The following is a 24,666-nucleotide window of genomic DNA, read 5'->3' on the forward strand; positions in this document are numbered from 1 at the left end:
GTCAGGTAAAGAGCTTTTTTTAAATCTTAACTGGGCAGTGTTGTATTTTGAGACAGGCTTGAATAAGCTAAGTAGCCAAAAGGCAGAGGGTAGCATAATTTGTCCGATTATATGTAATAATGGTATTGGAATAATAATGTATTTTATTTTGTAAAGTGTTTTCTTGCATCAATACAATAACATTTTCAGTCACCTCCTTGTCTAAAGGACAAGTGGATAAACAGGTTAATGTCAAGCCCTCCATGTTTTTTTCAAAAGTCTCATGGAATGTAGGCCTACGTTGAACACTACACATTCGCTGCTACTGTAGGCTGAATGATAGAATAGCTATTTTCATGGTAAAATGTTATGGGATGCATTTTCTCCATTGTTTTTGATGGTAGGCCACTGGTAGGCCTACATTATGATGAAATGGCCACTGTTAAAACTGTAAAGCTGGTACATAAAGCTGGTACAGCCTCAGTGTTCACAGTAAACACATGCTGGCAGTTGCACAGAATTCTCACAACGTTCAAGCTTGCGCTCAGGGGACCAGAAATTTGCTCAGTGCCAAAAGAAATTACAGGGAACATTGGTCACCATGTTATTAGCAGAGATTTGGTATAGCACAAATAGATTAAATTGCAAACCATTAGCATTCAACTAACAATGCTAGCCAGTATAGGATTTTGGATTATAATTTGCAAACTTGATTTTACTGAGGCTGACTTGCTAGTAATGTCCCTTAACATTGCAATGGATTTCTCGGATGGGGCATATAGAATATGTATTATTTTTCCCTGCTGTATGATACATTTAAATGTAGAGGGTAGTGATCATAGAAATAAGAATGAATATAACAGGTGTCTCCATTTAAGTGAATGATGGCATAATGGGTGGACTGGCGGCCATTGCGAGTGTATCCATTAGAGCAAAGCATGAAGTAAAAGCAGGAAGTGTAACCATCAATCTGTGCTGTGATTTGTTGAATCAGCTCAAATTACATGAAAAAAAATACATTCCATTGCATGAGCCAAATCAGTTAGCATAATTTGAATGAACATTCTACAGTACCATAGAAATTATTACATCACTGACAAATTACAAGGGTTAGAGGTTCCAAACCCATTCTATTCATTCTTATTTCTATAGTAGTAATCCTATAAGGGCATAGAAAATATATTGTATCTTGACTGCTATCAAGAAGAAATCTCTCTGAAACACTATTATTACAATACTGCAACAACATTTGATTAGGTTAGTTAGGTGTTTATGATATAGAAAGCATACACAAAACAATGTCACTTTTCTTCAGCTCATCCCACATGAAAATATACTACAGTACTTAATATAGAATTCTGTAGTAAACTGTAGAATACTATACTACACACTGTAGTATCACTTGATCATGTGTAGTACTTACTATAAAAAGTTGTAGTATACTGTAAAATACTAATACTACAGTATTATCTGCAAAAAACTATGTAGTAAATACTACAGTAATGTCCACAAAAACACTAAATTGTTTTTATCTGCCCATTCCCCTCCCCGTATGCCAATTTGTGCCACCCATAAGTGAGAAACCTACATGCTAAGTATAGATCATATATTTTGTTCCCTACAGGTTATAGAAAAGATCAAAAGCTTTGAACTATCCATTCAGACCCCAGTCCTACCAACCTACAGGTTATGGAAAATTTGATATTTTAGTATTTACCCAGTAGGTTTCCTCAAGTAGAAAGCCTCCACTTCTATGTAAAAGATAATACAACTAAAACACTATGGTAAATACTACAGTATTTTCTGCAGAAATACTACAGTAAATACTACCGTATACTACAGTCCACAAAACACTACAGTATACTACAGTCCAAAAGCACTACCGTAAATACCAAAGCATACTGCAATCCGCAAAAACACAACATTAATTGCAGTACTACAGTAAATACTACACTATTCACTGTAGTGTTTTTGCTGACTTTAGCCCTTAAAAACACTACAGTGAATACTAAAGTGAATTCTGCAAAAACACTACAGTGAATAATATAGTATTTATACCATACTATAATATTTTTTAATGTGGAATTGGGTCCATGGGAATGCAGCACTTCTCCTGGTGTGGCAGCCTACAGATTGTGGTTGACCTCCTAAACCTTGACTGAAAAATGTGTGGTAAGATGAACAGACTCATTATCACCACCCCAGTCGGCTCCTGACCTCTGACAAGCATGCTGTTTGCAGAGTTTGTTTACTCTACCCGGTTGGTTGGGGGTTGGAGGGTTAAATGACTAAATGTAATCAGCATTTATCCTGCCTAGTGATTACACTCCTTTATCTTATGCTATCCAGTTAGTATAGTAATCAGACAGACCAAGCATAGGCCTACATTGACATGGCCAGTCCATGAAAACCTAAACTGTGCAAGCAACCACCATAGTAAATTGGATCAATATTAAAGAAGCAATCTGCAGTTCAAACTATAACAAAGTGCCACCACCCCACCCAAGCACTGTTTTCAGTAAACAGTTGAGGGATGGAGCTGGAGAAATGTAACCACTCTCGATCTCTGGATGCAAGAACAGAGTAAAACAAGGTTATATTTTGTGTTTTGATGATGTAAGACAGTTGAACTCAGCTCGTGAAGCATTAATAAGTTGTATTCTTCAAGAATCAATGGGTACATATCATTAATTTAAAAGTAACAAAATGGATGTAACAATCGCAGATTGAAAGAAAGTCTACATTGTAGCATTAAACACATCCTCCCTAAACTCCTCCTCACAATTTTTGTTTGCACTGAATGGAGAGGGGTATTCTACAAAGCAGGTTCAACGAGTTAGCCAGCTAATTTGCCTAAATTAAATTATAAAAATGTACACAGTCTAACCAATATGTGCCTCACACGCAGCCACCTGGTCCAGTCTATCAGCCATATGTAAACTATTTGATGCCTCCAGAGCACACAATGCTAATGGTCCAACAGTCTTAGATAGCCGCTACATGTACAGACACCAACTGGTCCATTCCATCCCTCAGTCTCCAATGCACACAGAACAGTTGTACACAGGTGTCACGATATGATGCGATTACACCTCTATAGACACATTTTTTGCCACATGACACAGAAACGAGCAAGACTAAAATGGTATTTGGAAGAAAAAAAACATAGTTGATCATATTGGTGGACACTGCATCGTACAGTCATTTGTGAATCCCCACTTGTTGTACTAAGAGTTATCTATGTAGAGAGTACATACAGTACATTTTGGTAACATGTTTATTATCCACTGATTTCAGTGCATATTTATGTGTAAATAAAATTATTTTCAGCATTTTTGTCCTAACTGATCCTATAATAATGATTCCAAACTGTCTAAAATCCCACCGTAATAAAGGTGACTAATACATAGTGTGACAATCATCCCATAGGCCTATATTGACAAAATGACTCATGACATTGTAAAATTAATGCCATGGTAGAATGCTAGAACAATAGCCTTCCCATGTTTTGGGCTGCAAACAAGCTATATCTTCAGGATAGCCAGGAGATTTGGAGTTGAAGGATTTTGTGATGTATACTATCCTATATGTTTTAAAAATAGTGTCCTTGCTGGTGTGTGGGAGGGAAGGACAATCTCTTCACACAGAGGAGATTTTTTTTTTATTTGTATTTTTTATTTAACCTTTATTTATCTAGGCAAGTCTCTTAGCCTACTAATAGATTGGTAGGCCTTGTCTCTTGAAAATTTGTTTGGGCAAATGAGGAATAAGTAAATAGCATAAGAGGGCACAGCTGGGGGCTAAAAGGATGCACACATAATCAACTACCTTATGACAGTCATTAGTGTTGTTGAGACAATAACACTTTTTACATAGGACTGTAGTTGTGATACAGTAGGCCTATAGCCTATATAATGGGTGGGGGTAGTATTTAGTGTTCACATTATTTCTGTTATGTGAGACATGGAAAAACATTTTAGTTCAGCATGCACATCTCAGCTGAGAACAGTCTTTAGATACAATGCCCACCAAACTCAGTTATTGTAATATACTTTGATGCCACACATGAGTCAGCCAAGTCATAGCTTACTTTTTTTCATTTTGCTGAAAATAAATAAATACATAAATAACCAACTTCAACATGCAGTTGAAACTGTCTATGTTGATCAAAGTAGCCTGGCTATATGAGGCGGTAGTGATGATCAATTCCTTCTCCAGGCATTGTCAAATCTGATCGTCTGCACAGCGGGATAGTAAAAAGACGACCTGGAACGGCACCAGATTATTTCTTTTCCGTTTCACTGGCCTGCCCGGGTGTATGACTTGTTGCTAAGATACAGTCTGTGGGAGGCAGACAAAAATGATGAAGGGAGGGGATGATGAATGATATTTAGCTATAGTAGCTTGCTAGCTGTGTTTATTATTTGCTGTAATGCTCGTAGATAGACTATAATAGCTAGCTCAATTTTGAACTTTCTGAACAAGACATCATAGCTAAGGTTAATAAATTCGTTTGACGGCTGAGTGTATTATATTCGTGGATCGTTGATTTACCATAAATAAATGGTTTTGGAGCTGGCAGTGCCCGCAAATGCAGGCCCTTTGCTTCACCGCTCCATCCACCACATTGAGCGTATTTTCCGGGTGAGGGTCAGCTACGGATCCGCGGAGTCAAGCTGCGACAGCGCAAATGTCAGCACCAGCAATATCATAATAGTACGTGTCGCGGAGGGCAAGGAAGATGACTGCACCAAGGCAAAAGTAAGATAACTTTGCTGGAACGCTACTGTTAATGTTTGCTTCGTGTTTTTTAGCTAGCTAACGTTACCGGCAACGCGTTAGCCGCATAGAAGCGGTCAACTAGTTAGCTAGATAAGTCAGCTAGCAAGCTAACGTTAGTTTATCTACTCTGGACTGGTGTAGTTAGCTTTCACTGCAGGCTAGTGTTTGCTGTTAACTAGCTAGCCCCCTACTAGATTCGCTAGGCTAATATTAAACTAACGTTATTTCGCTTGTGGTGGATTTGGTAATGTATGACTAGAGCTTCATGTTTACATGTACGTTCACGTTAGTTATTGTTTTCTGGTAGGTAGGTAGCTAGCTACTAAGTTTAACTAACGTTACTGCCAACAACATTCTTAGCTAACGTTACTTTCATGAGGCGCAACATTAATTGTTTTGTGCTATAACAAGTGCTAGCTAGCTAAGTTAACTTGTTTGAGTATTTTTTTTAAATAAAAAAATGTTTTTACAGAGCTGAAATAATGTTTCTGTTGGAAGCTTTCCAGCAAACTAACTGGCTAAGCTAGTCTTTACATGTCTCAGCTACTAGCCAATGTAATCAGAATGAATAATTAACGTTAATACTGTTTAACTAGGTATATTTGTGTTTGTATGATAAACTATGATTGTGAGTTAACGTTAGCCTAGCTACCTTTTGCAGAAATGTTGCTGAAACATAGCTTATGCAAAATAAACTATTCGAATCCAACGTTAGCTAGGTAGTTATCTAATCTTATATTATTATTAATAGTTGGTGTCTATGTAATCAGCACTATGAACACTTCTAACAAATTCCGCACACCTAATAGCTACTTCAAAATACCCCTTATTTGACCTTTTATGGGGTTTGACTTCCAGGACTTAGGCTACTCATGGTGTTGAACCGTTAATGTTGTGTGCTTCAGAACAATGTTCAGGTGTGTACCTCCATTACTGCAGCATATCTGTACTTTGCATCCTTGCTGTGGGGCCTCAGCTTGGCCAAGCATCTTAGTCCTTCTGAATGCACATGCTCCACTTGTTGCTATGATACAGGGCTGCACAAGCCTGTGCATGTGCAGTGCTTGAGTGGCCTTGCTGTGTCTCAGCCTGTGATGTGGAGGTGGAGGGAAAAAAAGATGGGGCTTCTTTGTTGTTTCATGCTGCTCTGCTCCTCGACAGTTATGTCATTTTGTTCCAGGAAATTCCAACACATCAGTATTGTTGTGAGGTAGCTACCGGGTTTCCTGCAAATACACAAATGTCTGTGTTGACTTTGTGAGGACACCTATACAATATTTGCCACTTTTGTTATAGAATGGGTTAGCCTCTTCCCAATATGTTGTCTTTTTATATAATGTATAGCCTAGTTATTCTTATGGAAATAAACTACTTTGTCCTTAGGATGAAGTACTGTAGTTTCATTCATTCAATTTTCTCAAGCCAGATCTACTCCATTATCTTAGGTTTTGTGTAGTGTCCTGACTCTCACTTTCTATAATAAGAGGTGGGGAAATAAGTAGGCTATCTAAATAAGTATTATTTAGGCTATCCAAGGTTTTAAGCTGTTGTGCACATGTTCATTAGGACGTTAGCTGCATAAGGCTCATCATATTACTAAATCCATGATTTTTACCCATTGATAGAAAAGCACAGAATAAAATACCATGTTCCTTTCCATAGAAAGACTACTAGAGATGGACATTTCCTGTTAAGTGGTTATCAAATACCTGTTCATAATGTGGAGGTTAAATCTGAAAATAGGATGATGCAATCTGTACAAAACTGGGGAATGATGTAGCTATGAACTGAATTGTTTGTTTCTTGTGTGCAAATTATTACCTCTGTTTAACATTGTAATTCTCATATTTTGAGGCACGCTACGTTAATCGTGTTTGCCAGGCTGCCTAGAGAAAGATGGGCTCTGTTTTGTGTTAGTCGTGACTGCTAAAAAGCAGTTAGCTGATGACAGGGCTGCGTTGCTAGGCAACCAATGTCATGGGCTGAGCCTCTTGAAGCACGAATGGAAGTAGCTATCTACTATCTGCAAGACCTGGGGAAGTACTGCTTTCAGTAGCACATTCATTTGGTGTCCATTTTTTCTTATTTAAGCAATTGGATCTGTATGCATATTTGGATACAAATTAATAAAGGTTTTTAAATGCTCATGTAATCTCAAATGCATTTCAGCCTTTATATTCTGTTGATTTACAATGGATAAGATTGAGCTATTCATTGTTTCATTTAGGGTCTCTCGAGTGGCGCAGCGGTCACTGCATCACAATGCTAGAGGCGTCACAACAGACCCTGGTTCGATCCCGGGCTGTAATAGGGAGCCCTAAGGGCGGCACACAATTGGCCCAGCGTCGTCCTGGTTAGGGTTTGGCCAGTGTATGCCGTCATTGTAAATAAGAATTTGTTCTTAACTGACTTGCCTATTTAAATAAATAAAAAAATATACATTTCAATCTTTTATTTTATACAATTGCAACATTGGCACCATCATGCATTAGCTTGCACTGATCCAGCAGAGTTCTGAGACATTTTTACAACTCATTGAAACTCTTAAAATAAATACATGGGCAAATGTTGCCAAACATGATAATAATAGGGCTGCATTACGGTAGGCAGCTAATTGTTAAATTACACTTTCCATCCTTACCTTGGAAGGCCACTGTCTCTGTGCTGATCGCCTGTGAGTGAGACAACGCTAGCTAGCCAATGGGAGCGCAGTAGAACGCCCCGGGGCGTGGTTTTGGCTTAACTGCGTAGGGAAAAAGAAAGACGCACCCAGACTATTCGCATTGCCCCCCCCCCCCCTTACGCTGCTGCTACTCTCTGTTATTATCTATGCATAGTAACTTTAATAACTCTACCTACATGTACATATTACCTCAACTAACCAGTGCCACCTGTATATAGCCTCACTATTGTTATTTTACTGCTGATCTTAAATTTTTTTGTTACTTTTATTTCTTATTTTTTTTAGGTATTTTTCTTAACTGCATTGTTGGTTAAGGGCATGTAAGTATTTGACTGTTTATTCGGCACATGTAACAATTTTATTTGATTATTATATTTCAGTTTTTACTTTTCAGGGGGAGTTCAGGGGCCTTAGATTTCCTCTTGAGAGGCGTTGGGCAACATAGACTGAGGGTTGGCGGTAATCATCTGGTGCAGTTCTGAGTTCCGGTAGACCCTTGCATCATGCACTGTGCTGGGATAGGCACTAAATACACTGGTGAAAAGCATTTTGTTGTCGCATAGAATGGAACGACGATGCAGTTTGTCTCAGGGTATTCTCGGGTGGCCTTGATGACAATGTGTGTTCCGCAATGACTCCGATCACCCCAGGGAACTTAGCTGCCTTTGTGATGCCACTGATGACTTCTCATGCTCTGGCCCTTGAGAGATGAGATACAGCTACGATCACCTTTTGCAAGCAGGCTTCAACCGTAGATTTAGAGACATCAAACCTGTTGCCGAGTCCCCTGCACAAAGGAATATAATGTATATTATGATATTATATACATTATGATGTAACTGTTATAATAACATAACGCTGAAGCAATTCAATCTTTGCCAACTAGGCCTATCAGTCATGATTTGAGATCAAATCCAAATGATGCTGCAGTAACATGCAGTTTGTCATTACCACCATAAGGCGTCAGCGCTACCATGTGCCTTTTACTACAGCGCTTTATGACAGTTGAAAGGTCATGTCAATATAATGTAAACAAGACCGATTGACCATTTAGCAGGATGGATTTCTGGTGAGTTTTATTGCAGATCGCTTGCTGTTTATTTTATAAAATATTTTGAGTAATAGTCTGGCCCTGTTAACCTGTTGTCTGAGCATTATGACAACTTTATTAAAGTGTTTGAAGTATCTACAGTTGAAGTCGGAAGTTCACTTAGGTTGGAGTCATTAAAACTAGTTTTTCAACCACTCCACACATTTCTTGCTAACAAACTATAGTTTTGGCAAGTCGGTTAGGACATCTACTTTGTGCATGACACAAGTAATTTTTCCAACAATTGTTTACAGACAGATTTTCACTTATAATTCACTGTATCACAATTCCAGTGGGTCAGAAGTTTACATACACTAAGTTGACTGTGCCTTTAAACAGCTTGGAAAATTCCAGAAAATGATGTCATGGCCTTAGAAGCTTCTGATAGGCTACTTGACATCATTTGAGTCAATTGGAGGTGTACCTGTGGATGTATTTCAAGGCCTACCTTCAAACTCAATGCCTCTTTGCTTGACAAAATCAAAATAAATCAGCCAAGACCCCAGAAAAAAAATGGTAGACCTCCACAAGTCTGGTTCATCCTTGGGAGCAATTTCCAAACGCCTGAAGGTACCACGTTCATCTGTACAAACAATAGTACGTAAGTATAAACACCATGGGACCATGCAGCCGTCATACCGCTCAGGAAGGAGACGTGTTCTGTCTCCTAGAGATGAACGTACTTTGGTGCGAAAAGTGCTAATCAATCCCAGAACAACAGCAAAGGACCTTGTGAGGACGCTGGAGGAAACGGGTACAAAAGTATCTATATCCACAGTAAAACGAGTCCTATATCGTCATACCCTGAAAGGCTGCTCAGCAAGGAAGAAGCCACTGCTCCAAAACCGTCATAAAAAAGCCAGACTACGATTTGCAACTGCACATGGGGACAAAGATTGTCCTTTTTGGAGAAATGTCCTCTGGTCTGATGAAACAAAAATAGAACTGTTTGGCCATAATGATCATCGTTATGTTTGGAGGAAACAGGGGGAGGCTTGCAAGCCGAAGAACACCATCCCAACCGTGAAGCATGGGGGTGGCAGCGTCATGTAGTGGGGGTGCTTTGCTGCAGGAGGGACTGGTGCACTTCACAAAATAGATGGCATCATGAGGTAGGAAAATGATGGGGATATATTGAAGCAACAGCTCAAGACATCAGTCAGGAAGTTAAAGCTTGGTCGCAAATGGATCTTCCAAATGGACAATGACCCCAAGCATATTTTCAAAGTTGTGGCAAAATGGCTTAAGGACAAAGTCAAGGTATTGGAGTGGCCATCACAAAGCCCTGACCTCAATCATATAGAACATTTGTGGGCAGAACTGAAAAAGCGTGTGCGAGCAAGGAGGCCTACAAACCTGACTCAGTTACACCAGCTGTCAGGAGGAATGGGCCAAAATTCACCCAATTTATTGTGGGAAGTTTGTGGAAGGCTACCTGAAACGTTTGACCCAAGTTCAACAATTTAAATGCAATGCTACCAAATACTAATTGAGTGTATGTAAACTTCTGACCCACTGGGAATGTGATGAAAGAAACAAAAGCTGAAATAAATCATTCTCTCTACTATTATTCTGACATTTCACATTCTTAAAATAAAGTGGTGATCCTAACTGACCTAAGACAGGGAATTTTTACTAGGATTAAATGTCAGGAATTGTGAAAAACTGAGTTGAAATGTATTTGGCTAAGGTGTATGTAAACTTAACTTCCGACTTCAACTGTAGGTCTAATTGTATGTTGTTGGTCTGTGCACGTGTATGGACTACAGTGGCTAGCTCTGATGGTTATGTTAGTTATGTTGCTTATCAATGGTGTGGTACTGTAGATTGACAACTTTGTCAAGTTCTGTACCTTTTAAAAAAAAATGTAACCTTTATTTAACTAGGCAAGTCAGTTAAGAACAAATTCTTATTTTACAATAACTGCCTACCCTGGCCAAACCCTCCCCTAACCCGGACGACATTAGGCCAATTGTGCGCCTTGAGATACAGCCCGGGATCGAACCAGGGTCTGTAGTGCCGCCTTTAGCACTGAGATGCAATGCCTTAGACCGCTGCGCCACTCGGGAGCCTCTGCCACATTCATGATTATTTTAAAACGGCACAACAATATTCACCTGAATGAGTCCTGATTTCCTACTAACCACAGCACAATCATGAGCTGCTTGTCTGCTAGAATGAATGGCAAACAGACTGCCTGGTTGGTTATTTGGGTAGCTGTTTCCTCGCAGAGGGTTTGGAAGGTGCCCCTTTTCATTCTGATGTGCATTTTGAAGTCGTCATCAATGTACGTACAGTACCAAAAGTTTGGACACACCTAGTCATTCAAAGGTTTTTCTTTATTTTAAATATTTTCTACATTGTAGAATACTATTGAAGACATCAAAATTATGAAATAACAAATGTAATCATGTAATAACCAAAAATGTGTTAAACAAATCAAAGCATATTATATTTGAGATTCTATAAAGTAAACATCCTTTGCCTTGATGACAGCTTTGCACACTCTTGGCATTCTCTCAACCAGCTTTGTGAGGTAGTCACCTGGAATGCATTTATTACCTGGTATGGCAACTGCTCGGCCTCCGACCGCAAGGCACTACAGAGGGTAGGGTGTACGGCCCAGTACATCACTGGGGCCAAGCTTCCTGCCATCCAAGACCTCTATACCAGGTAGTGTCAGAGGAAGGCCCTACAAATTGTCAAAGACTCCAGCCACCCTAGTCATAGACTGTTCTTTCTGCTACCGCACAGCAAGCGGTACTGGAGCGCCAAGTCTAGGTCCAAAAGACTTCTTAACAGCTTCTACATCCAAGCCCTAAGACTCTTGAACGGCTAATCAAATGGACTATTTGCTTTGTCGCCCCCCCTTTACGCTGCTGCTATTCTCTGGTTATTATCTATGCATAGTCACTTAACTCTACGTACATGTACATATTACCTCGACTAACCTATGCCCGTGCACAATGACTCTGTACCGGTACCCCCTGTATATAGCCTCGCTACTGTTATTTTACTTGTGCTCTTTAACTATTTGCTAATTATATTTTTTTACTTGTGTTTTTTCTTGACACATACATTTCTTAACTGCATTGTTGGTTAAGGGCTTGTAAGTAAGCATTTCTCTGTAAGGTCTGTTGTATTCGGCGCGTATGACAAATATTTTTTTTTGATTTGACTCAATTAACAGGTGTGCCTTGTTAAGTTCATTTGTGGAATGTCTTTCCTTAATGCATTTGAGCCAATTAGTTGTGGTATACAGAAGATAGCCCTATTTGGTAAAAGTCAATATTATGGCAAGAACAGCTCAATTAAGCAAAGAGAAATGACAGTCCATCATTACTTTGAGACATGGTCAGGCAACGCAAAACATTTAAGAACTTTTAAAGTTTCTTCAAGTACGTTGCAAAAACCATCATGTGCTATGATAAAACTCTTATGAGGACCACCACAGGGTTACCTCTGCTACAGAGGATAAGTTCATTAGAGTTACCAGCCTCAGAAATTGCAGGCCAAATAAATGCTTCAGAGTTAAAGTAACAAACACATCTCAACAGGAACTGTTCAGAGGAGACTGAATCAGGCCTTCATTGTTGAATTGCTGCAAAGAAACCCCTACTAAAGGACACGAAGAAGACTTGCTTGGGCCAAGAAACACAAGCAATGGACATTAGACTGGTGGAAGTCTGTCCTTCAGTCTGAATTTGAGATTTTTGGGATGAGTTGGACCGCAGAGTGAAGGAAAAGCAGCCAACAAGTGCTCAGCATATGTGGGAACTCCTTCAAGACCGTTGGAAAAGCATTCCAGGTGAAGCTGGTTGAGAAAATGCCAAGAGTGTGCAAAGCTGTCATCAAGGCAAAGGGTGGCTACTTTGAAGAATCTAAAATATATTTTGATTTGCTTAATAGTGTTTTGGGTTAGTACATGGTTACATATGTGTTATTTCATAGTTTTGATGCTTCCACTATTATTTTACAATGTAGAAAAGAGTACAAATCTAGAAAAACCCTTGAATAAGTAGGTGTCCAAACTTTTGATTGGTAATGTGTGTATGTGTATGTATGTATGTATGTATGTATGTATGTATGTATGTATGTATGTATGTATGTATGTATGTATGTATGTATGTATATATATATGAATGGACAAAGCCATCTATCATGTGATACCATTCATATATAAATAGGCGAAGACTCAATAGCGCAAATTAAGTTGGTTAAGATGGCGTGTCATGGTGACATAACGTGCGCAGTTTGAGCTACTCCAGGAAGTGACATTGCAGGCTAGCTGTGCTGCCCCCTCACATTGAGTAACTCAAGTTGAAGGCCGACCGGTTTACTGCCATTAGCAACTAAATTATCCTTAATGTTTTCTCTGTGTGCTTTTAATATAATTGGTTCAAGGACCTACATCTGGTGTATTTAAAGCAATTATTGCTACCAGGATTGTCTTCAAAAATGTTATTTTTTACATGAAGATTGACCACAAATATTGGGGATTCTGTTTTCTACGAACAATGCCTGCAGTAACACGGTTGGCCTTGAACTTCCGTGGCTTCAATGAGAGGGGGCAGTCATTCTCCCCTGGGAGAAGCTGACAATAACAGCTAAGCTAGTAAATGAAAAAGTTCACCTGAAAAAAGATTCTGTCAACGTTAGCCTTAACTAGTGAAGACAAAAAGATCTTCTGAGAATAATTTTGTGTGCAAACACAATCTGAGAGGGCTAGATTCAACACATGGCGTCGAGCCAGGTGAGTCAGCTGAGACATTTATCACTGCAGTTCATAAACTAGCAGAGCACTGCCAATATGGGGGGATACTACAAGAGGCGATGATCAGAGGCAGACTGTTAGTAGGCATAATGGATCATGAGCTGTCAGATTGTAGCTAAACTCAGTTGACTCTCACAAAAGCCATCACAAAAAGAAGACGACTGGACAAAATCAAAAAGCAGCAGCCAATACTGTGTAGCACTGAGTTCAGACATAAGAGGCAAAGATGAATAGATTGAGATTCCAGAGAATGGGCAAACGGTGACCCCACACACTCAGTAAAAAAATGTCAGTTTGCAGTGGAGCAGGTAAAGTTTCTGGATCATGTCATCAGTGCCAAGGGCATACAGGCCGAAAATCCAAGCCATCGCTGAGATGCCAGTGCCAAAAGACATCGCAGATGTTCAATGCTTCATGGGCATGGTAAACTACGTCAGGATGTTCTCTCCAAACATTGCAGAGCTGACAAACCCAATTAGGGACCTCCTAAAAGCTGACAAGAACTGGATGTGGGACTGTGCACAGCAAACAGTGTTTGAGAAAGTGAAAACATAACAGAGTTCTCCTGCAGTTCTTGCACAATACTGCCCTGACAAGCAGACAAGTGTCTAGATGTACCCTCATATGGACTGGACGGAGTCCTTAGTTTCCCAACTGCAACAGTCGGTTGAGTGGAAGCCCGTGGCCTTCATATCATGCATTATGATAGAGACGGAGTGCAGATACGCTGAATTTGTGCGTATCTGGATGATCTACCTCCTTGCATACATAGATCTGGATGATCTACCTCCTTGCGTACTGTGATTCTGACCCAGGCTAATACGCTTCCCGTATCAGATCATGCACATCCCAGGCAAGAATTTGGTGCAGGCCGATGCTCTCTCGAGCTCCACTCCCGGGGGCATTTACTAAGGAAGACATGACACTGGAGAAGGACGTCAAACCTACATCAACCACATTATCCAATAGTTACCTGCAACAGACACAAATCGGAGTGAACTACAGAGAACCCAAGAAGAGGATGAGGTGTGTAAATGTTAAAAAAAAAAAAAAAAATACAGACAAGGTGGACAAACAGAAAAGCAGCCCCACCCCAACTTCAACCATGCTAGCAACACAGACAAGACCTCTTGATGGCGGATGGCTTGCTAATGAAGGGCAACAGAATAGTCAACAGTGCAACAGGAAACTCTGGAGCAAGGACAACAAGGAATGCACGGCAGTCAGTTTGGTGGCCAAGCCTGTCTAAACCGATAAAGGAGACTGAGCCAATGTAAAACTTGTGCAAAGGAAATTTACAATGCGGCAGAACCTCTGATGCGCCTCTAAATAATAATAATAATTTGGTGGGTGCTTATATTTGTCCTATTAGACACATGTATTGTGTATTATACGCGTGTGTGAATTGGAAATGTAATTCCCAACTCTCCCTGAGACATCCTCGGAGAGAAGGGTCACGACCAGGTTCAGCCATGATCAACGGTGACCCTGGTGCAATTAACCTTAAGTGCCTTGCTGACAGATTTTTCACCTTGTCAGCTCGGAGATTCGGACTAGCAACCTTTTGGTTGCTGGCCCAACACTGGCTCTACCCTCACGACCACGACAGAAAATAACTTCCAATTGAAGAAGTAGTGGTGGACTACTTCTCTCGCTACATTGAGGTAGCCACTCTGACCACAACTGTTACAGAGAGGGTGAAAGCAATCTTTGGGAGACATGGGGTCCCTGAGACCATAGTGACAGACAATGGACCCCAATTCTCATGTGACAAGTAGTCCACGTTACCCCCCAGAGCAATTGCAGAGCGGACGGTGAGAACTGTGAAGGCCTTGATAAAAATTGAGATGATCCTCACAAAGCGTTCATGGCGTACCATGCCACCCCTCTGGCTCATGGTGCATCCCCTGCTCAGCTGCTAATGTGGCGCAACATCAGCACTCTTTTGCCAGTCAGTCCATCTCAACTCAAACCTGAGTGGCCAGACCTCAAGTCCTTTGAGAGGAAGGATAGGGATATGAAGGACAAACAAGCCGCCTGGTTCAACAGACAACGGAGAGCGCAGGAACTACCAAATCTTGTTCCAACGAGTCTGTATCAAGAAGGTCCCCAGCATTGACATGGTCAGCAGCTCGGCAGACTCTAAAATCCTACAACATCGAGATGCCAACAGGCAGCCTGAGAAGAAACAGGTCTCAGCTACATGTCATCCCACAGAGCGTCCTACCAGACAACCCCACGACCACAAGTTCTGGTTGCATCATAAGACCTCCTTTGAGGATGAACTTATAGAGACAAATGAGGGCCAGAATAACCCCCTACCACAGCTTAGAGTTTCAGGTAGTCTACCCTGGCTTCTGAAAAGAAAAGAGCTCCTGAAAAATAAATTGGTTAAAGCTGCAATATGTAACATTTTGGGTGACCTGACCAAATTCACATAGAAATGTGAGTTATAGAGATGTCATTCTCATTGAAAGTGAGTCTAAGAAGCGATAGATCTATTTTATGTGCGCTATTTCTATGCTTCCATTCTTAAGTTTACTTTGGGTTTTGTACACCAGCTTCAAACAGCTGAAAATACAATATTTTTGGTTATTGAAAATATATTTCACAGTGGTACTTGCTTGTTTTGTCACAAAATGAAATTGGTCAAAATATTAGAATTTTAGCAACCAAGAAATGGTAGAGCGATTTCTGCATAGTGCACCTTTTTTAAAAATGTATTTTTTAATTGAACCTTTATTTAACTAGGCAAGTCAGTTAAGAACACATTCTTATTTACACTGATGGCCTACACCGGCCAAACCCGGACGACAACTGGGCCAATTGTGCCCCGCCCTATGGGACTCCCAATCACGGCCAGTTGTGATACAGCCTGGATTCGAACCAGGGTGTCTGTAGTGATGCCTCTAGCACTGAGATGCAGTGCCTTAGACCGCTGCGCCACTCGGGAGCCCAATGTATCTGCCCTGTAAAAACATTTTTATCTCAAGAGTTCCTAAAAAGTGTCTTGATTTAAATCCGTCTTCACAAAAAGGAGGACATGTAATGGTGTGCATTAATACATGTATACAGTTCTACCACCTCTCCCGTGTCTCTGTTCAGTCCTAAACTCACAGTGGAGAGAGGGAGTGAGAGCTGGCAGTAAAACAGAGAGCCCTACTTTGCAGATACTTTCATTGCAAGAATCAGGATAATAGGCATTACTGTTCACCAAATAAGGGTTTTAGAACCCAAAAATATGCAGGAACGTTGTGTAGCCTAATCACCGGAAATTACCGACCTGCGCAATATATGCTTTGGTAAAGAGGAAGGTGATGTCAGTGTATGTAATTTTTCATTTTATCGTCCCAGCTCTTTCTTAACATTTATACATGCATTAGACATTAGCGATGGGGGGGAAAAATCTATTTCGGTTACATATCACAATATTATTTTGGACGATACTTTGTTTCGATACTTTGACTCCACTTTTTGGCTAGGTAATGTTAGCTAGCGCTAGTCAGCTGTACCTGGGACAAAACTACTGTATTTGTCATTCTATATCTTGTTCTTGATCTTCTTTTTTAAATGGTGAGCCATCATGTTTTCAACACTTTTATTTCCATGACTGATAAACTATAATGCTCTCTCTTGTCTCTGCAGCAGACATATAGCGAGCAATATGTTTCAAAATTCAAATCGCAATAAAATCGCAGGACGGAATCGCAATACATATCGCATCGGCACCTAAGTATCGTGATAATATCATATCGTGAGGTCCCTGGCAATTCCCAGCCCTATTAGACATGCATTGAATTTTTTACATGTAGGCAGGGATGACGTTTGGCGTTTTTATCGACAATCACCCTTTGTTTTTTTCCAGGATTACATAGTTTCCTTAACTTCGCCAGCTCACCGAAAGAGAGAGCATCTAACGTTGGCTCAACACAAACAGCTGGTTGCACTGAAGCCAGCCATTGAGTATGACTCTCAGGCTGTGGTGGAGGTGAGGGAGCATGTGGTGGACATCTCCGGTGGCGAGAGGAACGTGATGACGGCATGGTCGATGGTGGAGAAGATCAAAATGGAGAAACACCCTTGCAGGGAAGAGGCCTCTGAGCTGACTGAGGCCCAGCAGCCCAGTGGGGAGTCGGAGGAGGGGAACAGTTCAGAGAGTGAGTCAGAGCATCAGCTGCAAGTGAACAGTGGCAGCTGTAAGAGGACGGAGCTCTTCAGTGCCACAAAGCCTCACCGTCAGCTCTGTCGCTCTCCATGCCTGGACCGGCCCAGCTTCTCCCAGAGCAGTACTCTACCAGAGCTCCGCCCTGACGACACCAAGGCCGCCGCAGTCCTCAAACAGGCCAGCGACAAGGTGTACCAAACCAAGATGGAGTTTGCCTTGAAGCTGGGATACTCCGGTGAACAGGTGGAGACAGTGCTGAACAAGTTAGGGGCTGCTGCCCTCATCAATGATATTCTTGCTGAGCTTGTGAGGCTTGGTAATAAAGGTGAACTGGAAGTTCAAGCCAGCAGTAACACAGGCACGTTAGTCTCCCGTGGAGGCCCCTGTGTCAAAGAGGCTGTCAGTCCGGAGGTGTCACTTGAAGATGATTCCGTGGATCCTTATGATAATCTCAGGCCTATTGTCATTGATGGATCGAATGTGGCAATGAGGTAAGTCTCTATTAGAATGTGGCAATGAGGTAAGTCTCATTTTGTACCTTACCTCGTGCAAAATGTGTTCTGAACCATCTGTTTTTGAACGGCTGTACTTGAATTAACTTTACAAGCAGACCTTTTTACTATGTGGTTGTTTTGTTTTGTAGCCATGGAAACAAAGAGGTTTTCTCTTGCCTTGGTATCCAATTGGCTGTTGATTGGTTTGTGGAGAAAGGGCACAAAGACATCACAGTGTTTGTTCCTGCCTGGAGGAAAGAGCAGTCGAGACCTGACGCCCCCATTACAGGTACTAAAACTCTACTTCAGTTAGCCACATTTAGACGTACAAGCCCGAGATATTTTCTAAAAAGGTTGTCTATGTTTTGGGGGGAAGGAGGGTGGGTGTGTGTGTGTGTGTGTGTGTGTGAACGTTGAGCTCAATTTTCCAGTGCAAAAAAAGCACCCACAGTGAGATTATTGTTACCATTTTAAATAGATAATTTTAAATGAACAATTATTTGAGTTTGGATTACGTTGGACTGCAATTCATTTGTTTACAAATGTAATGGATATGAAAATCTCAATGTGTAATCACGCAAACCACAGGTACATAGGCCTACAGAGTTCTGTGTAACAATTTGTACACTGCTGTTCTTGACTGATGTTTTAACTTTCATTTCACAGACCAAGACATTTTGCGGAAGCTGGAGAAAGAAAAGATCCTAGTGTTCACCCCATCTAGAAGAGTCCAGGGGAGGAGAGTGGTGTGCTATGATGATCGCTTTATAGTGAAACTGGCCTGTGACTCTGATGGCATAATTGTGTCAAATGACAACTACAGGGACTTACAGAACGAGAAGCCGGAGTGGAAGAAGTTCATAGAGGAGCGGCTGCTGATGTACTCGTTTGTCAATGATAAGTAAGTCATCAAAGCCCTTAGTTACTTGGGTAATGAGTTTAATTAACTACACAATAACTAAGCATATTCCCGTTTTATGTTTTAGATTCATGCCACCTGATGATCCTTTGGGAAGACACGGTCCAAGTTTAGAGAATTTTCTCCGCAAGCGTCCTGTTGTTCCAGAGCACAAAAAGCAACCTTGTCCATATGGTAGGTAGTCTCAACAAATAATTATATTGTATTTTTGTGGTTGTACTGCTGATGTATATATTGTTTAATTTGTGCTCTCTTTTATATCACCTTAAACAGGGAAAAAATGCACTTATGGACATAAGTGCAAGTACTACCACCCAGAGCGTGCAAACCAGCCCCAACGGTCAGTGGCTGATGAACTGAGGGCGTTTGCCAAGTTGTCTGCTGTGAAGACAATGAGCGAGGGGGCCCTGGCCAAGTGTGGCACTGGACCCGCCACAGCTAAGGGGGAGAGTGGCTCTGAGGCTAAACGTGTGACCCCGAAGCGCCAGTCTGACCCCAGCATCCGCTCAGTCGCCTGCGAGCCAGAGGAGAGACTGTCTGCTGTCCGTAAGCCTGAGGCAAATTCTGTGCCTTCCCTTGTGTCTGCCCTCAGCGTGCCCACCATGCAGCCTGCAAAGAGCCACGCGGCTGGTGCCTTGAACACACGATCAGCCAGCAGCCCAGTACCCGGCTCTCTCCAGTTCACCCACAGCTCTCTGGAGCACATGTCTAGTGTACAGTACCCACATCCACCCATCCTAGTCACCAACAGCCATGGCGCTTCTGTCACTTACGGTGAACAGTTTCCTAAGTACGATTCTGTGAGCACAGACCACGGATACTACTCTATGCTTAGTGATTTTTCTAACATGAGCATGAGCAGCATGCACAACGTGGACAGCTTCTGTAGCATGGAGCATGAGCACGGGGTTTATCTGAGAAATCCCAGCCAGCATTGCCCTGAGCCCTGCCTCAGCCACTCTAACAGTGACTCCTTTTCCTCTTATGGGGAATTATACATGAGCTCAGTGGACAGTAGCCTGGATGAGAGCATGAAGGGACAGCAGTCTCCTGCACAGAGCAGACTCCAGGCCTTCTCCCATGGGGGGTTCCACCATGAGGCCCTGACCCGGGTGCAGAGCTATGGCCATGAGGAGCCCAAGCAAGGTCCATGCAGGAAGCAGTCCATATCCCACCTGGCACCTCATGTCCAGCACCCTGTTGTTGGGGCCAGGTCCAGCTGCCCAGGGGACTACCCCTTACCTCAGAATGTCCTCCCATCACAGTCCTCGCAGCCGGGACGCTCCCTGGGCATGACACGTATGGACAGCATCTCAGACTCCAGGCTGTACGAGAGTAACCCCATGAGGCAGCGCAGACCCCCACTGTGCCGCGAGCAGCACGCCAGCTGGGACCCGCTGCCCTGTGGCAGTGAGTCCTATGGATACCGTTCGTACCCCCTGAGTAACAGCCTGATGCAGCCGTGTTGTGAGCGGGTGATGGTCCGCAGCATGCCTGACAAGATGGAGCAGATCTGGAGGTATCCTTGGGAGAACCCGCCTCAAGCCGAGCACCAGGAGCGCCATGTCATCCCAGAGCACCTTTACCAAACATACCGTAACCTCTGCAACATCTTCCCCGCTTTCGTGGTGCACTCTGTCATGGAGAAAAACCCTCATCTGACAGACCCACAACAACTCGCTGCCATCATTGTCACGAAGCTGAGGTCTTGCCATTGAGTATTTTCATTTTATTTTTGAATCTACAATTGTCTGAATAGTATTAGTACTCTACATTTGAAGTAAGTTATTTGATTGTCATCCAAACAATTTGTCCTCATGAAATTCACTAATGTAAGCGAAAACTTAAGAATTTGACCGAAGTCGTCCATTTTAATACAGAGCAGAATTATTTCACTATACGTAGATCATATTGTGCATATCTGACATTGCTGTAAATACTACGTGACTTTGTTGTTTATTGTGCAATTATTATTTTGGGGTAAAAGACAGAGGGAAGTGAGTGCAAGCATACCTCAGAGCATGAACTTTCACGTTTAATGGCCTTATATCTGAATGACCTCACTGCTCCAGTCATTGTTTAACGGGTTTCAATTAATATCCTAATGTAGTTAAGTTCAGTCTCCTTTGTGTTTTAAATGTTAAGCACTAAGTATTTAGAATGATATATATTTTCTCAATCTCACTTTACAAAGCTACTATTTTGGTAGAACTTGCGAGTGCACGTACATAAGCAAGCCAAACTACAACTGGGAAAGATTATACTTAAAACATTTGTGCACATATAAAACACATGAAAGCCATTTAAAAGACATTTCAAAGCTGCTGAAATAATGCCAAAAATTTTGAGAATGAACCTTGTCATTATAAAGCGATCGTAGTTTTGATCCAGACAATTGATTGGGTAGTAGTGTAACATCACATCAGTGCTGTAAGACTTAACCGTTGATGTATTGTATGGCTGGCTGTGATGATTAGTTACCTTAATGTAACTGTTACATGGAAATGATTGGGAACACTTTTGAGCGTGTATATATCCTTGTCTTGCACCTTGGGACCTGGCATGTGACTTGATGGCACATCCAGTGTTTAACGTGACTTATATTTGTAATTACTAAGGAACTGGTGAAGTCTCATCTGCAAAATGCTTTAAAGAAAAGCATCCGTTTCCTTATTTATGCTGAGAGACGAGCCATGTAAATGAACACGTAAAGAAAACGAAAACATCTCTGAATGTTATTTGCCCAAAATATTTTTCGGGCTTTGTTGAGTTTGTTTTTTCATGAACTAAGAGCAGGCCATGTTGGGCCTCTTGTCTCTTCATGAGAAGGTGTGACACACTGCCTAAATGTTTCTTCCTGTGAAACACTCAGAAAGCGAGGCTGCCGTCAGGGTTGTTTCTGGCATTTGGCTTAAGTTTGCGTGCCTACCTTTCCCCTCACTACCTTCCCTCAAGTTTGAAAGGCTTCATAATGGTAAAGTAATAAAGACCCCCCCACACTTACACTAAGTGACATAAAAGTGGGAATAGACTACTGAAATGTGAAATGTGTTGGTTATAATGTAATCTGTCACGGAATCATGTTTCTTTTCTCAGTGAGTAAAATATCATGATCTGAAATCAAGGTCTTGGGCCATATCCAATGCACATTAGTTTTTAGTTTATTTTGACATGGCATGTGCATGTTTCATACTTTTGATGATCGCAGAAAGCCCCCCCCCACCCTCGCCTTTTGAAGTGCCGCAAACGTCAAAGCTTAAAATGTCTAGAAATGACATTTGTTTGTTGATACAAATTGTATCTATTTCTTGATTGTAAAATATATTTATGAAATGTATAGTATATTATAAAAAAATAGTTTTATTTAAGAAGAAAAAAATACAATGCCATAATGTTTGTGACACTATGTGTCACTGGGAGTAGCCCATTGGTATGTATTATTTCTTACTGGGTACAGTAGTTTATTTACAAGGACACTTACGTGCTACATAGAAGTGCACAGATACCCTGTGTGTAGCTGTAAGCATTGTGTTCTCTCTCTCATATTTTTATATATATATATATACTGAAATTACCACTCTATGTACAGTTTTAATGTGCTATTAAAGTTTTTTGCTGTGTTGTAACCCAAGCAGCATGATAAAAAAATATATATTTTCTGCTCTTTTCCTGCATTGATACCATCCGTATTGACATGTAGACATTGAAAAACATGCCAAATCTGGTTACATTTTAGTTGCTTCACAGAAAATTGAATAGATTGAAATGCCAGTCATAATTGCTTGGGTTACGAAACTTCGGGGGTTATTTGTTAAATTCTATAAAGAAAAAAGGATTTTACCCAGATAATACTACATTCAACTCTTAGTCTACTGACACAGTAAAGTCAAGTGACTGTGTGTCAGTATGATTAAGTGAGTATTTATGAGATAGGTAATTTGTATTACCTCTGATTGGACAAGGGTAAAACGTGTGGAAAGGGATTTGATGAATAACCTTTTTTTGGTAACAAGATTATATCTTTATTGATTTATGGTTTACTTTGGTAAATCTGTCATTCTCACAAATGGCACTTGATCTAGCCTCAAGTATTTTAAAGCATGTGAGATTATATTGGTTTTAGTTATAATATGTTTCAAATGAGAAATGTTATTTTAGCCCTGAGCATTTTACATTTGAATTTAAAAGATAGGCCTATGTTTGTGATGACTGATTTCACTCTTCTTTATCTTCATATTGGTGGTCTCAGCAACTAGGCTTGCGGTTGATTTTATTGTTGGAATTGAACACAGCAGATAGGGTTGAAAAGCTACAGATATTTTCAATGTGTAGATTAACCTTGAATCAATGTTCTAAATAGACCAGCTCACCTGAAATTGTAAATTCTCTTATACACCACAATAGCAATTCTCAGGTACTATGAGATTTACTATGAATTACTTCAGAAACAATATTATTGATGTGTGCTATTACTATAAATGATAAATGCGCTTACAAAGTCAGATTTGTGAATTAGTTCAGGTCTCATGTCCTAAAGCTAAATTGAACTGTCTTGTATTGTGGTTTTGCAATGTAAAAGGGTTATAAGAGTGAGTTGACAACTAGGTCATGTGTTATGAGCTGCAGTAGTTTGTTCTATTCTATGTTGAATGAAACGCATTGCTTTAAAATTGTTTTAAGTAAGAAAACAATTACAAAAAGACAAAAACACTGAACTCTTTGGGTCTGTTGGCTCAAACAAAATGTAAGTCTCTATGACCAAGAGTGTTTGTTTCCTCAAATAAAGCAAAACTATGTTTATACAGTGTTATTTTGTTGGCCCTATCAAGCATGATCTTCTTTCAGATGTCACATTTTTAACAGCATTTTGATATTCTACAGCATTCCCTCATCCAAGGGCCAGCAGAGGGGTGCAGGATGGCTGCTGAAAATAGTCACCATTGTATAATCACTGAGGAGAGCTTGCAAGTATCCAGCTCGTGTCTGCAAAGTAGTGTACTGTGTACACTCCTCTGTATCCTGTGCTTATGACAAATTAACTTTGATTTATATGCCACTAGATTAAAATAAACTGTGTTCGGACTGACTATAATTCATAAGAATTTGTCAATTGTAATTCTGATACATATTAGTGGCATAAAAGCGATGAGGGGAGCCTTATGTTTGCATTGATCTATTGCTTACTCATAGATGGGTTGGTTGAAAACGTCACAAACGATGTGCGTGCTTCCATGGGGCAGAGGTCAGCTGGCTGTGATTTGACTGGCCAGATTGATAGCAATAATGACAAAAAACTGCAATGTGTGCAATCGTAAGTGACTCGTTTCAGCTTGTTTCATCTTATTATTACCATGTCTTGTTTTGAGGTGTTGAGTGATTTCATGTCAATGTTAAAATTCGCTAGCTAGCGAACCAACAACTGTAACGATGTATTTGAGAGACAAGTGGTCATTGTGCAAATGTATTTGTTTTCAATAAACTGTGGAGATGAACTATAGCTTACATGTTGTCAACAATGTAAGCCAGCCAACCTCATCTGTTTTGCCCCATGGAAGCACGCAATGTTTTTGTTGTTAAACAACCAACCCATCTATATTTCTAGTTATATTTCTATGGAAGCCAACTGATTTAGAGTATAACTGATATTGTTTTGTTGTTTCTTAGCCTGCATGTGCATTGTGCTGACTGGTATTCTCCATCTCCACCTGATGGTCAAACACGGTCATGGTAGAGAAGTTATTCACCATCAGGCAAGAAGGGTCCTCGGACTGGCCTGGGAC

The 24,666-nt window shown here is 40.9% G+C and overlaps 1 protein-coding gene across 1 annotated transcript; it reads left to right on the top strand.

The window, feature by feature from the left end:
* The first annotated feature begins 4,228 nt into the window (after positions 1-4,228).
* On the top strand, positions 4,229-23,686 carry zc3h12b (zinc finger CCCH-type containing 12B). Its single transcript, XM_029700841.1, has 6 exons — positions 4,229-4,740; positions 17,174-17,964; positions 18,117-18,256; positions 18,634-18,868; positions 18,954-19,060; positions 19,160-23,686. Exons 1-6 carry the CDS (start codon positions 4,543-4,545, stop codon positions 20,602-20,604), a joined length of 2,916 nt encoding a protein of 971 aa, XP_029556701.1. The 5' UTR covers positions 4,229-4,542; the 3' UTR covers positions 20,605-23,686.
* The last annotated feature ends 980 nt before the right edge of the window (positions 23,687-24,666 follow it).

Source organism: Salmo trutta, chromosome 19, assembly GCF_901001165.1.
Source record: "Salmo trutta chromosome 19, fSalTru1.1, whole genome shotgun sequence".
Lineage (NCBI taxonomy): Eukaryota > Metazoa > Chordata > Actinopteri > Salmoniformes > Salmonidae > Salmo > Salmo trutta.